This window comes from Myripristis murdjan, chromosome 13 (genome assembly GCF_902150065.1).
Source record: "Myripristis murdjan chromosome 13, fMyrMur1.1, whole genome shotgun sequence".
NCBI classification, from domain to species: Eukaryota; Metazoa; Chordata; class Actinopteri; order Holocentriformes; family Holocentridae; genus Myripristis; species Myripristis murdjan.
The window spans coordinates 5,660,671-5,676,022 of NC_043992.1; the positions used below are offsets into that span (position 1 = coordinate 5,660,671).

Sequence of the window (15,352 nt, forward strand, 5' to 3'; positions counted from 1 at the left end):
AAAGTTACTGGACTTATTTTCCTCTATCTCCCCAGTCTTCATATCCACATTAGCTATGTTTTTTTTTTTTTAATCTAAAATCCCATTGTGAAACGTCTTATGAAAGCACCAATTGCCATTGCTACAATGTATTCTGTCAAAAATATTGTAATATTTGATTGTCCATATCGCCCAGCCTTAGGGAAAGCGGTGTTGCAGGATAACATCAATACAGCAGGACAGCTGATTGTCAATACACGGCTGGATTTATACAACAACAAATAATCTGGTTTTTACCTCTTTGTAGCACAAATCTGCTCTTCTCATGCCATGGCTCCAAAAAAATGTGACTTTGGCCTTTAGCAAGCCATGAGAACACAGCATCTGTGGCACAGAGGGCTTGAAAACCAGAATTTCCTGTGTACATAAGTGTGAAGAGTTGATGTGGGGTACTTCATGCAGAGTTGTGTGTCTGTGTGTGTGTTAGCTGGTCCCGCCAAGCGAGCCTCGTCTTGCCAGGCTCTGGGTGCTAGAGCTCAGGACTCGTGTTTCTGTCCAATGACTTGAAAGCTGGAAGAAAAAATTTAAAAAGTCATGATGGTCTTGGTGAGAAACATTTCACACAGCTGGATATGAAACTAAAGCAAAATGTTTTTGGCTGTGTGTTAGAGGTGATTTGATTTCGCAGACTCACTCTCACCTGGCCAGCTTGCTGACTCTCTCTGGCTCCCACGTTCAGCACGTTCAGAGAATTGGCTCTCTTCATTCTGGACAACAGGAGAAATGAACATCATTTTTCCTTAAATTCATTTGACTGTGCTTTGCAAGAAGAGAGAAAGGGGACACCAAGCCACAGGATAGGGGAAAATTATCCAAAATTATGAACCAGTTTGCTAGGTCAGCCATGGATTTGCAGGGGTGAAGGTTGAGTGTTTAGGTGCTAACAGGTATACATTTCACCCTCTAGTCCTTTGGGTATTTAAAGGTCTTTTAATTAATGAGGAATTTCATTTAAAAAAGCATCTGTCATTTTATCATTTAAATATGAAAGTCCCTACCAAATCATTTCAATAAAATTAAACTCATTACTGAATGTTATTTAATTTGCCCTTTTAATTTTCTGAGTTTTTAAAGCACTGCACAATGGTGTTAAGGGTAAGTTGGAAAAGAGGGTGAATATTTTAAGCATGCCCTTCCATCTTTCATTGTTTGACTCTTTGAAATCAATAAATTTATTCTAAAATACTAAATGATAAACATAAAATGGTGTTTGTTTCAAAATGGATATAAAGTGCACGGTTCCATATACAATGTTGCTAATTCAAAGCACTTCCATGACATAAAAATGTTATTCATTTGTTTGTTTTATTTGATGTTTTTTTCTGAAAAGATAAAGAGATTTCCACTCCACTTGGCCTGAAAACCACCAGCTAATGCACCAAGAGTGTGAAAGAAGCTGTAAAATAAAGTCTCATATTTTCTTGTACAGAGACACATTTGTAAAATTCACTGATATTCTGCGACTTCCCCAAAGAATTTTTTCTCTGACTTTCTCTGGTGCACATCTCTCAAGACTCCACGATGATCCAAGAATTACACGATCAACATAATATTACCCAGAATTCCTTGGGGCTTCTTCCTCCACTCCAACTCCTTTCAGCTTGCGGACGAGCTTCTCACTGCTTCGCCGTATCGACTCTCTGAGTTTGGTGAAGGAGCCGCTGCGCCTCAGGCTGCCGAGCCCGTCCTGCCTGGAGCTGCCGTCCTCTGCCCCGGACCAGCTGGGACGACCGTCACCTGGAGGACACACACATGCGGGTGCACACACACACAGATGATTGACAAACAGTGACAGATCTGTAGGTGAAACTCTCATCTCTTTACCTTTTCAAAACACTGAAAACAGATTTGTTCTTGTACTTTACCTTCTACAGATCCAAACTCCTTTTCATGAGCTCTAGTCAGGATCTCTTTGTAAAGAGCTTCGGCTTGTCTGTACTTCCCCTGTTTAAGGTAACACGATGCCTAAAGGAAGAGGAGGAGAGAAAACAAAAGTTTGAGGAAAAGGGAAATCCTTCCAGAGAAAAAATGTAAAATAGAAATACATAACTACTTCAAAGTGAGACACGAGAGAAAAACATGAACTTTAAAGGAATAACCCCAATGTTTTTGGCAAAATAGCCTTTTTCCGACTAACCCAGACTGAGACAACACCATTTTCATATCTGTATGTCAAGTTGTTTGGTTCCTATGTGTAGCATTTGTGTTAGCTTAGCATAAAAGACTTGAAGTCTATGGGAGTCACTGGCCTGGCTCCTGAAAAATATAAACCTTACAGCAACTTGGAAGCTGTCTTACACATGTCAGAGGTGAAAATGTTGTCCAAAACATTGGAGTATTCTTTTAAAATAAAAGCAATACTAATAATTGTTTTTCTTTTGCCACATCACTGTTGTTTGAAAAAATAAAATAATTTCAATGGCGAGTTTTTGATGTTATGCTGGGCGAGCTGTCTCTTTTGGGATGACAGCAGGTTACACTGTCGCTAAAATGGTGACTCATTTTTATACCCCATGATACATATCGCACTAGTTTTGCGTTGTGACACACTGAATTTCTCCCGGCCCAGTCACCCCGCTCTGAGCTCACCAGGTTGTTTTTGGTCTTGGCCACGTTGGCGTCATCGGGCCCCAGCCGGCTCTGGTAGATGTGCAGAGCTCGTTCGTAGTACTGCTCCACCTCCTGGTATTTCCCCTGGTTCTGACACAGCAGTGCCAGGTTGTTCAGCTGCTTGGCCACGTCTGGGTGGTCGGTGCCCAGGACCTGGAGGGGATACGTTAACAAAGAGACAAAATGATGGAGCTGAGCTAACAAAGCTGAAATGTCAGAGGGCAAGAAATTAATCTAAACACAGAGAGGCAGCTCTTAGTGTGTATGCACCAGATATCTGGAACAAACTCACAGAAAACTGCAGCTCTGCTGTTGCACCGCAACATTTTTTGTGGTGATTTTTTGATGCCCAATCTCTTTTTTTATTTACTTTATCTCTTCTGTCAGTGTCTATTGGACATAAAATATGTGGTGTTCAGGTCTGCTTTTATACAGATGGAAAGAGGAAAACTAATAAAACTATTGATTCCAAAACATGTTACACCGGCAGAAGTGATCAGTGACCCATGAGTGAAAAATGACAGTACATACTGTTGGGTATATTTTGAACATATTAAACATCAAGAGAGATTCAAGAGAGATTCAAGAGAGATTCAAGGTTTATTTGTCACATGCATGAATGTACAGGTACAGCAGCAGTGAAATGTAATTGCAACAACTCCGGCACTGTGCAAGTAAAAAATAAAATAAAATAAAAATAAAAATACAAATAATAATAATAACGGTAATAATAATAAAAAAATAAAAGAAAATAAGATAGAAATAAAGATAAAATAGAATATATGACATTCCTATATACAATGAACGACTATGTACAATCTGCAACAATATACAAAAGGTACAAAAAGTACAAAAAGTACAAATAAGTAGAGGGTAAGTACAAATGAGTAGAAGAACTGAGTTGCAAAACCCTGAAGAACAACACGTTCCACCGGAGGTTCAGGGTTAGTGTGAAACCGTGAGACCAAGTGACATAAACCTGATGCCCGGTACTGGGTTACAGGAGCTGTCAGACTTGATCCAGCCTTGTGGAGTCACCCCTTCCCCTCCAGTCTTTACGTGTTGCAATCTGCCAGTAATGTAGGGTGTAGTGTAGTTGTAGGTGGTGGTGGGAGGGGGGTGGGGGGTGTTGTGGACTGATATACAGAGTTTGTGTTATGTGTTCAGAATCCGAGTGGCCTGGGGAAAGAAGCTCCTTCTCAGCCTCTCAGTCCGGGCTTTGATGGAGCGAAGCCGCTTGCCTGAGGGCAGCCACTCGAACAGTCTGTGGTTGGGATGATGAGTGTCTTTTAAAATCCGACTTGCCCTGGACCTGCACCGCTGGGTGTAGATGTCCTGGAGGCAGGGCAGTGCTGTGCGGGTGATGCGCTCAGCACATCGGATCACTCTGTGCAGGGCCTTCCTGTCCTGGGAGCTGCAGCTGCCGTACCAGGCAGTGATGCTCACAGAAAGCACAGACCCTACTGTGGCGGCGTAGAAGGTTTTCAGCAGCGTGGTGGAGATCTTAAATTTCCTCAGCCGCCTGAGGTGGTACAACCGCTGCCGAGCCTTCTTCACCAGGGTGGTGGTGTGTGTAGTCCATGTCAGATCCTCAGAGATGTGAACCCCAAGGTACCTGTAATTGCTTACTCTCTCCACCGGGGTCCCATAGATCCTGAGCGGTGCATAGTGGATCCTCTGCTTCTCTCGCCTGAAGTCGACCACCACCTCCTTGGTCTTGTCAACATTCAGGTCAAGGTTGTTGTCCTTACACCAAGAAGACAGCAGCTCCACCTCCTCCAGATAGGCCGTCTCGTTGTTGTTGGAGATCAGGCCTACCACCACTGTGTCATCCGCGAATTTCACAATGATGTTGGATTGGTGTGTAGCTGTGCAGTCATAGGTGTACAGGGAGTATAGCAGAGGGCTCAGTACGCAGCCTTGGGGGGCACCAGTGTTGAGGGTACGGGAGCTGGAGGTGTGGGCTCCAACCTTCACCACCTGTGGTCTGCCAGTCAGGAAGCTCTGAACCCAGGAGCAGAGTGAGGGACTCAGCCCCAGGTCCCTGAGCTTGGTGACCAGTCTGTGGGGAACTATGGTGTTAAATGCTGAGCTGTAATCAATAAACAGCAGACGCACATAATTCCCCTTACCGGTGTCCAGGTGGGAGAGGGTGGAGTGGAGGACATGGGTGATGGCATCGTCAGTACTCCTATTGGGGCGATAGGCGAACTGAAGGGGGTCCAGGGAGTCCGGCAGTGATGAGCAGATGAAGTCTTTGATGAGTCTCTCAAAGCACTTCATCACCACGGAGGTCAGAGCTACAGGGCGGAAGTCATTTAGACCGGCTGGGTTGGTCTTTTTGGGCACAGGGATGATGGTGGACTTTTTTAGGCAGGTGGGGACGACAGAGTGGGCCAGGGACAGATTGAAGATGGTGGTGAACACCGGAGCTAGCTGGTTAGCGCAGGATTTTAGCAGCCGCCCGGGGATGCCGTCTGGGCCGGCAGCCTTCCTGCTGTTCACTCGCCTCAGAGCTCTCCTCACGTCGTGCTCCGAGAGCGAGAGTGGGCGGTCCTCCTCACCGGTCAGGCCGCCTGCCTCGATCGCGTTAGCCACAGCGCTAGCGCGAGCGCCGCCAGCCTCAAAGCGAGCGAAGAAGGTGTTTAACTCTTCCGCCAGTGAGGAGTCCACCACAGCCGAGGTGTTCACTCGTCCTGTATAGTCCGTAATCGTCCGCAGTCCTTGCCACATGCGTCTGCTGTCGCGGTCGCACAGTTGTTCCTCCACCGTATCCCTGTATCGCCTCTTAGCCGCTTTCACCGCTTTCCTGAGCGTGTAGGCTGCCGCTTTGTACGGTGACATGTCTCCGGTGACGAGTCCCTCGTTATAGGCAGCGGTACGTGCTTTCAGAGCCTCGCGGATAGACTTATCCACCCACGGTTTCTGATTAGGGAAAACCTTCACAGTCACCATAGGAATGGCATCATCTAACAGCTTGGATATAAAGCATGTAGCCACTTCCGTAAACTCATTAACGTCATCCGAGCTCGCCCGAAACATGTCCCAGTCTACGTCACTCAGCGCGTCCTGTAGTGTGGCCTCTGATTGGGCGGACCAGCGTCTGACCTCTCGCGATACCGGGGCTTCCTGTTTTAGCCTTTGTTTATATTTTGGTAAGAGGAAAATGGCGTCGTGGTCAGCCTTACCAAAAGCCGGCAGTGATATGGCTTTGTATCCGTTCTTGAATGGGGTATAACAGTGATCCAAAATGTTGTCACCTCTCGTGGGACATGTGACGTGTTGGAAAAAGTTGGGCATAACCTTTTTTAGGTTCGCCTTGTTGAAGTCACCGGTCACGATGAGGGCTGCGTCCGGGTGTTTAGCGTTGTGTTTGTTAATGGTGTCATGCAGAGTATTGAGAGCAGTGTCCGTGTCCGCCTGTGGTGGAATATAAACGGCAAAGACGATGACCGCAGAGAACTCCCGGGGCAGATAGAAAGGGCGACAGAGGATTGCCAGATGTTCGAGGTCCGGTGAGCAAGAGCGCGACAGAACAGAAACATTCCTTGGATCACACCAGTTGTTGTTGGTTAGGAAACACACTCCACCACCTTTAGATTTACCGGAGTCCTTCGTTCTGTCCATGCGAAACACTGTGAATGTTTCTGCTGGGCGAACAGCGTGGTCCGGCACCTCCGGCGTGAGCCATGTCTCCGTGAAACAAAGGATGTTGCAGTCCCTCATGTCCCGCTGGAACCGGACCCGGGCCCTGATGTCGTCCAGCTTATTATCCATGGATTGGACGTTAGCCAGCAGGATACTGGGAAGAGGAGGATGGTGTGCTCGTGCTCGCAGCCTGTTTCTGACCCCGGCACGTTTCCCTCGGTGTTTTTTCCTGCTTCTCCTCGGAGGCCTTTTCCCCTGGTTACACTCCGCGTCCCGCAGGATCTCCTTCGGCCAGGTGGAGCTCTCGTGTAAAACTTCAGAAAAAAGGTAATTAGACCTGGTAGCAATGTTCAATAGTGTGCTGTGGTCGTAGGTAATTAAGCCAGTAGAAAGAGAGGTCAAAGAACTAAAGAAAGCTAAGAAAGTAACAAACAAAAAGCACAGTCTACGCGGAGCAGTCACGACGGCGTCTGGACTCGTCCGCGCCATCTTGAAAAACGAGATATTTTAAAAACAAGATATTTTAAAAAGGCAAAGCCAGAAGGAGAGGTGTGTAAACTGACACAGAGACAGAAATATCACAACAAAGCCTACAGGCAATTTAAGTGCACAGTGTGTTCTTGTATTTCTGTGTTTATGTTCTCACAAGTATAGAAAGACGAGGAAATATCCAAAGGTTTAGCTTACTGTTAGCATTAAGTTTAGGCTTGTCGATGAAGGTCCTCACAGATGTAGAAATGTGTCTGTATGTGTGTGTTTATTACCTTCTCTCTGATCTCCAGCGCTCTCTTACACAAAGGCTCGGCTTCCTTGTATTTTCCTCTTTTCCCATAAAGCACTGCCAGGTTGTTCAGCGTTGCTGCCACCTGTAAACACACACACACAGCACAGTAAGAACAGTTGCATTATTTGACACTTTGTGAGAGTTTCATCACTAATTCCCTCAGCAGGGCAGACCGAAAACACAACAAGAAACCCTTAAAGTTGTCTGATACTCTACAGACATCTTTAGGGAAAGTTCACAGGCAGGAACAAGCAGGAAAAAGAGACACAAGATCAAATATCTGTGTTTCCTGGCAACAGGATCGACCATAGAGACTGGTTACAGTTAAAATGTTGCACACAAAAGTTGTAGAGATCTTGGATTTTGTTGATTTGCACACAGAGACAAGTGTTCCAATCAAAGACAAATACAATAATTAAAAATATAGACAAAATAGAAGTTTGAATAAAAAACATGTTCCAGTGGTTTGTATGAAAGCATGTGAGTAAGCGAGTTTCCCTGCAGTGTGACTGAAGCAGGAGAACGTACGGCTGGGTGGTCAACTCCCAAAGTTTTCTCTCTAATCGCCAGGGCGTCGTTCAGTAGGTTCGCTGCTTCTTTGTATTTGTTCTGGTCCCTGCAAGAAAAAAAAATAACAAAACCAATGAACTGATGCATCAGATCAGTATCCTCAGTTAAATCACTGTTATTGCCTAATTCAGATCATTGTCGTGAAATGAAGAGGGCAGCAGTTCTCTGGTGTTGGATTCTTTGCATCAGTAATGATTAGTGTGTTATTTTGTTACTTCTAGTTTCTGTTGTTTCATCCTGATCAGCGTTTTTAGCATGAGTTAATGTTTTTAGCATGTTGCTGCCATTTCACTGTTGCTCTTCAATTTTATTTATGTAAAGTGTTTTATAACAGCTTTAAAAAAAGATGCAATGCAAATAAAATGTTTCATCCTTCTGATTAATGAAGAACCTGATACATAAATACAGAGCCTGCAGAATAATGGTATACACAAAACCCTTACCAGAGCTGGAAACATTCTCAAAATTAACTTATCTAGGTTGTTAAGTGTCACTAACTGAGAAATCATCTCAGTCTCAGATTTTTTTTCCCTGTTACTTCTGCCTTTCTCAAAAAGGCGAAATTGAGAGGTGAGATTTACACTAAATTGTAAAGTGTTGCTGTTTTTTGTTGCCATGGTAACAAACCTCACCTGTACACCAGTGCCAGTATGTTCAGCATGGTAGCGACATCGGGGTGGGTGTGGCCTGAGGACTTTTCCAGGTCTTCCAGGGCCTGTCAGTCCAATCAGAAACAATCATCTAAAACAGTGTGTGCATGTGTATATATATGTGCATATGGCTTCAAATCAACTATTATGTTCAGCTTACCTTTGATGAATTGAAAAATGTAAGAGTACAAATATTTAAAACAGGGATGCAGGTTGCCCACATGTTAGATAACTAGGATGAGAAGTGCTGAGGATTAGGATGGAGAAAAATGAGGAACAAAGATGAATTTGGGTTCTATTTTAATTTTTAAAAATTAGAATCTTAATAAAATTTCAATAAAAACATAAAAAGTACTTTGAGGGCCATCCATACAATTAAAAAAAAAAAAAGTTTGAAAGGCCTCGTTTCAGTCTACTCAAACTGAAAAACTTTCAAACATTTTCAAGACCTGGATGAACTCCAGTTGGAGTACCTGGACCGGCTGGGACCATCTGGTGAATGAGAGGATGTGTGTGTGGGTGAGACTCACCACTTGTCTCTTACAGATTAGTTTAACTCATTATACCATATTATTTTCTGTGTTCATTTTGAGGAGGTAGTCTGGTAATCGGAGGGTTCCTTGTTCGATCCCCGGCTCCTCCAGTGTGTGTCGAAGTGTCCTTGAGCAAGATACTGATCCCCTCACCGCTCCTGCTATAAATTACCAGTGCTTGTGTAACTTTGCTTCACTCACTATCCCGGGCTTGTTTGTGTTAGCATTTTGGTTACAGTTTGCATCAAAGCATTGTAATAAGTTAAAGCAAGCACACAACCCTAAGTTAGTTTCAGTTACCTTTAACTGTTGGTCAACCTGCTTAAATTTGTATGTATGAGGAGAGCACTGTAAATAAATCTTCCCTTCTGGAAAGTAATGAAGTCTGCTGAGACTGCCTACCTACCACCTTCCTTCCTTCTTTGCCATTCGAGCCAGACTATTCTACAACGTGTGACTGAGAATGTGAAGCAGGATGATGAAAAAAATTCACGAGTGTTCAGCAGAAAACCTCCTTGGAAAAAATAAAAGGTCAAAAACAAGCCAAAGATCTGGGGAAAAAAAAAAAAAAAAAAAAAAAAAAACAGTGACAGCAGCAGGTGACAGGACTATCACGTCTCACCTGTTTGCAGAGTGGGACAGCCACCTCGTAGCGTCCCTGTGATGCGTACTGGATGACCAGGTTGTGGAGGGTTCTGAGGCGGGCTGGGATCTCGTAGCCGCCCTGCTGCGCTGCTGCTGCTGCACTGCTGTGGTGAGGCTGCGACACTGAAAACCAGAAAAATACAGGGAAAGTGTTTACATCACACCATAAATGTGCTGACAGGTTTCCCACTGAATTTCTAGAGGCTTCCCTGAGGAGTAGGGCAAGAAAAGTTCAATTTAATTAATTAAATTGATTACTGTTATATTCACTTTAGAGCCTGGGGACCCACTGGGGACCCTGGCCAGAATGATTTTTTAGCATGCAGCCTAAACCAAAAAAGTTATTCTGAAGAAATTTTACACAGAGGTTAAGACTGGTGCAGGAATCTCACTCACCAAAATTTACAGTCCACCAAGAGGTGGTGCTACATTAAATTAAATAATCATTATTAATGCATTATTAATAATCATAATAATGCATTGTTTATCATGCATTATTAATATAACAATGAGGTAATCATTCTAAAAAAAGAAAAGGGTACATTTCAGCTGGTTAAAGGTAGGCTTTTTTGTTGATATTTTTCTGAGGATTAGTACTAAAGAGCAAATGTTTGTTGTATGGGAGATTGTGTTCATTATGCAGTATAGCTACAATTTGCCATCCCTTTAGCTACTTGAGGGTTCCTAGTGACCCAGGTTAGAACCTAGATAATGAGTATATTAATGGTACATCCCATCATACAAGTAGCTTCTCCCATGCTTATCAGTAATATTTCTCTGTAAATTAAGTGAGCCAGGTGTTTGGGAGGGTTACAATAATTCCAGATCTGTGCCAAACAAGACAGGGATAATAACACACACACACACACACACACACACACACACACACACACAAACATACACACAAACACAAACACACAATGTCTTACTCGGTGACTGCTCTTCCTCATCGGCGGGGAAAAGGTCATCCAGAGACTCCTTGGTGGAAGTCATGTCTTTGTCATCCTGTTGGAGGACAAAACAAACACAAAAACAAACACATGAGCTCAGTATAGAACATGATGTCATCTGCAAACATTTGAACAAGGACATGCAGGGACACTTCCTCACCAGCGGCGTCTCCTCCTGGTCATATTTACGTATGGAGGACATGAACATCAGGTGTCTGTTGTGCTCCTCCAGCGTGACGAGCTCCTGCTCTTTGTCCTGCAGCCGCTGCTGAGCTCCAGCCAGCTCATCCCGCAGCCACTGGTTCTCCTGGCAGAGACGACGCACCTGAGGAGGAGCAAGGTTATTATCATTAACGACAACTAACAAAATAACCAAAAGTAGATGTGAAAAAACATTTAACATTAACTGGAAAATAAGCCTTACAAAAATTTATATTTACATAACTAAAATACAGTAAAATTATAGAGAAAATGCCTTTTTACTTTTTGCCTTTGTCAGTTAATTGGGTTGTTCATCTGTCCTAAGTGAAAACATTTTTTAAAATGGTATAATGTTTTATTGAGTTTTTATTTTACAATCCTTTTCTGACCATTTTGAATCTCTGACAAATACCCCATATACCCCATATACCCATATAGGTTTCATGCTCAGCGATTTTACACCGCTCTCTCAGTGAGAGCTGCTCATTAGTGAGAGCATTTACATTTTCTGGCTGTCAGATCACTTTTCAGCAAAAAGCAAAAAAGCCTATAGATTAATTTTCCAAGTACTGAATTTGTACATTATATAATTTGAATGGGCTCTGTGGGTCCAACAGGGTCTTGGTCACACAAACATTTTATTCAAGGAAAACAAAATTTTCCACATAGCATCAGCAACACAGGAGTGAACTGGAGTTATAAAGTCTCACTTGAGCTCTCAGCTTCTGTTTCTCTGCCTCTAGAGAGCCCAGGTGAGCCGACAGTGCCATCATCACCTGGAAGGAGGACACAAGACACAAACATGACACTGAGAATAAAAACATGGAGAAAATCATTAAATTGTTAACCAAATATCAATTTTAAAAAAAAATTATCTATTAAAACATGTACACATACAACATATATAACATTCTCTGTAGTTATTCTGTCGTAAGAGACAAGAACCTGAGGATGCAGCTTTTAATTTGACTCAGCCTTTATCCTACTCTATTCCAAACAGCATTTGTGGAAAGTACATCATAATTTACTGTACTTTGTACTGTTTGTAAATATCAGCTCAACTTTTTCTCCACTTCAGAAATATGCTGAATTAGCAAGGTTTCTTTCTATAGCCAAGCATGTTTTCAGTCATTGTTTTGAAACGCAGTCCAAGACTACTGGTCTCTTTTGACAGCAGCAGTCTGGTATCATTTACATTGAGCAGACTTTGATTATTTTTATTTTCAGCTGGCAGCATGTGAGCAGACTTTGATTATTTTTATTTTCAGCTGGCAGCATGTTGTCTGCATGAGGTTTTCACTTTTTTCTGCTTTTTTTTGCACTGACAAAAAAATGAAACAATATGAAAGAGAAAAGTGAAAGTAACAACATATGAAATTTGATTAAAAGGTAACTATTAACAGACTGCCGGCATTCCATAATGCTGTTACGTTACTAGTTTCTATTACAAAATTAATCTGAATTTCATGGATGTATTAGGAAAACCACTTCATTTTGACTTTACCCATATTATATATGAATAGCATATTCCTATGTTGGATATTGAAGCGCACTGCAACTACTAATGCTACTGAGAATAAACCCTTAAATCATTATTAAATATTAATAAAAATCATTATTAATGTTTACCTTTACATATTTTGGGACAGAGAAGTACCTTTATATATATATACAGTACAGGCCAAAAGTTTGGACACACCTTCTCATTCAATGTGTTTTGTTTATTTTCATGACTATTTACATTGTAGATTCTCACTGAAGGAATCAAAACTATGAATGAACACATGTGGAGTTATGTACTTAACAAAAAAAGGTGAAATAACTGAAAACATGTTTTATATTCTAGTTTCTTCAAAATAGCCACCCTTTGCTCTGATTACTGCTTTGCACACTCTTGGCACACTCTTGATATTTAGCCTATGTTTTAAAAGATAATTAAAACACTTGATGTGCATTGTGTTTAGAAAAAAGGCTTAATTTTGACTTTGTTCATATTCTGTTTTCTTCTATTCTGTTCTGTTGTGTTCTGCCGTCACCTGAGCCTCTCCCAGCCCCAACTCGATCCTCTCCAGTGACTGGCGGATGATGCCACTCTTCTCCTGCTCCACACTGCCGCTCTCTGAGGCTGGCCGGCTCTCCATCGCTTCCTGCAGGCTCTCCAGCAGACTGCAGTTCTCCCCCCTCAGTGCCTCCAGGCCTGCAATCACCTGCTGTGTGTTGCACAGAATCTCTTCCCCCGACAACATGGTTCCACCTCAGAGGTTCCTCCTCTCACAGCTCACCTGGGAGGGAAACAAGGAAGTACAAGTACAGTCAGATCACTTTACTGTCATTCCACAACATTTTAGGGAACATACAGGAGGGGCGAAACACTGAGCCAAAGTGCAACATGGAATAGCCATTATTTAAAAAGTAAACACAATAAAATATGCACATATTAATGAGAAAATATGTACATTTCATTTGAAAAGCAATACACACATTGAACACAGGATATTTACATTAAGCAGTGAAGACTAATATAACAAGAAGTTCTGAATAAGTGGCGATTAAAGCGCTGGTAACAGTAAATAATAAAGGCAGTAGCTGTACTTGTAGTGGCAAAACTAGAAGTAATATTGAACTAGTAGTAGAAGTAATGGTACTAGTAGTAGTAATTAGGGGTGGGACAAAGAATCAATTCTCATACGTATCCATTTTTAATTTATTGATTTTTTCTTTCAATTCCTGAACAGATATAATTCAAAAAAACAAAAATCTTGTAGAATTGCAATACTTAAGTGCTTAAATACATAACCACTTAATGTGCATTGTCTTTGGAAATATGACACAAGATATACATAAAATTTAATATCCAACATTGGAAGATTGATTTTGCAGCACATTGTTTACATACAACTAGACCTTAACCAAATATAACATCTGCATGTATCTTTTTCTTTCTTTGTTTCATCAATTAGGGGGATTTGCCACAGTGAGAGCCTGGAAGTCTAGACAACTGCAGCAAGTTTTCTAGCACTGTCAACTTTTCTCAGCTGCCCTGACAAAGACAACCCTGCCCATCTGTCCTTCCAAGCAGGTCATAACAAACTCTAAGAAGAATTATTATAACTGTTTGCACCAGTATGCATAAAGCATCACAAAATTAAGTAGTTAAGTTCTTTACAAGCACAGGAACACAAAATGAACATGCTACAGTGGCAAAACGGGGAAAAAGTAAAGGGAAAAAAGAGAAGAAGAGTTGGGAAGTGGGACACAGAAGCCGGAACAGACGTAGAGGAAGAAGAAAGAAAGAGGAAGACAAAGGGTAATTAATATTATATTTTGTTACACCCTCTAAAGATAACATGGTTATTCATCTAAATGCTTTAAGTCCCCATCAAATGACCTAAAATGACTTCTACTTTCTGTAAGTACAATACATTGACAAAAGTATTGGGACACACTTCTTAATAACTGAAATCAGGTATTTGATACAGTCCCATTGCCACAGGTGTATGAAATCAAGCACCTAGCCACGCAGACTGTCTTTAAAACATTTATGAAAGAATGGCATTTTGACAATTCTATCCTTCCACGTTTGTGGGAACAGTTTGGGGAAGGCCCTTTTCTGATCGAGCATGACTGAGCCCCAGTGCACAAAGCAAGCTCCGTAAAGGCATGGTTGGGTGAGTTTGGTGTGGAAGAACCTAACTGGACTGTACAGAGCCCTGAGATCAACCCCGTCCAACAAACTTTGGAATGAACTACAACGGAGACTGTGAGCCAGGCCCTCTGGTCCAACATCAGTGTCTGACCTCACAAATTCTCTTCTGGATGAATGGGCAAAAATCCCCACAGACACACTCCAAAATCTTGTAGAAAGCCTTCCCAGAAGAGTGGAAGCTGTTATGGCTGCAAAGGGGGACCAAAAACCTCAAGCAAAACCAGGCTCTGGGTGGGTAGTCATCTGCCTCAACCCAAAGGGTTGAGAGAGAGAGAGAGAGAGAGAAAGAGGGAGAGAGGGAGAGAGAGAGAGAGAGAGAGAGAGAGAGAGAGGAGGGAGGAGCACATTGCAGGACATAGAACAATGCAAGTTCGACATACGGACATACTAGTGGTGATAATAGCAGTTATGACAATACTAATAGTAGTTGCAACAACAGTAATAATCATAATAACACTAACAGCAATAATAATACTACTTCTGATAATAATAATACTAGAATAGCAGGAATAGCAGGAATAGTAATAAGGATAATTATAGGTCTGATTGTAGTGGGACTGAGTAATAGCAATAACTGGAATAGTAATAATATGACTAATGGCAACTAAAATACGTATTGTAGAAATACAGTAAGGTCCATAAGCAGACAATGACACAATATTTATAATTTTGTCCTTGTATATCACCACAGAGGATTTGAAACGGAGTAATCAAGACATGACTGAAAATGGGGTGAAAAGGTATAAGGTTAATTCCATATTTTTGTTCAAGCCTTTTAGCTTTAATTTAAGGGGTCAAACAAAAATATGGAACTAACCTTATACTTTTTCACCCCATTTTCAAAGGTAATTGTACAAACTGTATATAACATATATAACTAAAATTATGAGGATTAAATTTAATATTTGGGGTAAAATCCTTTGTAGTCTTTGGCTGCCTGAAGTCTGGAGCCCATGGATAACATCAAAAAATTCTTTGTTTCCTCTCTTAAGATGCTCTGCCAAGCCTTTACTGCT

At 41.9% G+C, this 15,352-nt stretch overlaps 1 protein-coding gene and 1 pseudogene across 1 annotated transcript in view; one reads left to right on the plus strand and one right to left on the minus strand.

Moving 5' to 3' along the window:
- The window catches only part of klc3 (kinesin light chain 3), a 25,564-nt gene continuing 10,212 nt past the window's right edge, over window positions 1-15,352 (minus strand). The window contains exons 2-14 of the mRNA XM_030066898.1: window positions 12,667-12,912; window positions 11,341-11,406; window positions 10,590-10,754; window positions 10,409-10,484; window positions 9,457-9,602; window positions 8,284-8,366; window positions 7,610-7,697; window positions 7,062-7,163; window positions 2,629-2,802; window positions 1,905-2,004; window positions 1,596-1,776; window positions 680-746; window positions 1-549 (exon numbers count right to left, since the gene is read on the minus strand). Of these exons, the coding sequence (XP_029922758.1) occupies window positions 463-549; window positions 680-746; window positions 1,596-1,776; window positions 1,905-2,004; window positions 2,629-2,802; window positions 7,062-7,163; window positions 7,610-7,697; window positions 8,284-8,366; window positions 9,457-9,602; window positions 10,409-10,484; window positions 10,590-10,754; window positions 11,341-11,406; window positions 12,667-12,876 (1,545 nt within the window). The 5' untranslated portion in view covers window positions 12,877-12,912 and the 3' untranslated portion in view covers window positions 1-462. The remainder of the gene's footprint in view (window positions 550-679; window positions 747-1,595; window positions 1,777-1,904; window positions 2,005-2,628; window positions 2,803-7,061; window positions 7,164-7,609; window positions 7,698-8,283; window positions 8,367-9,456; window positions 9,603-10,408; window positions 10,485-10,589; window positions 10,755-11,340; window positions 11,407-12,666; window positions 12,913-15,352) is intronic.
- Window positions 12,875-15,352, plus strand: part of LOC115370460 (uncharacterized) — a 23,298-nt pseudogene continuing 20,820 nt past the window's right edge.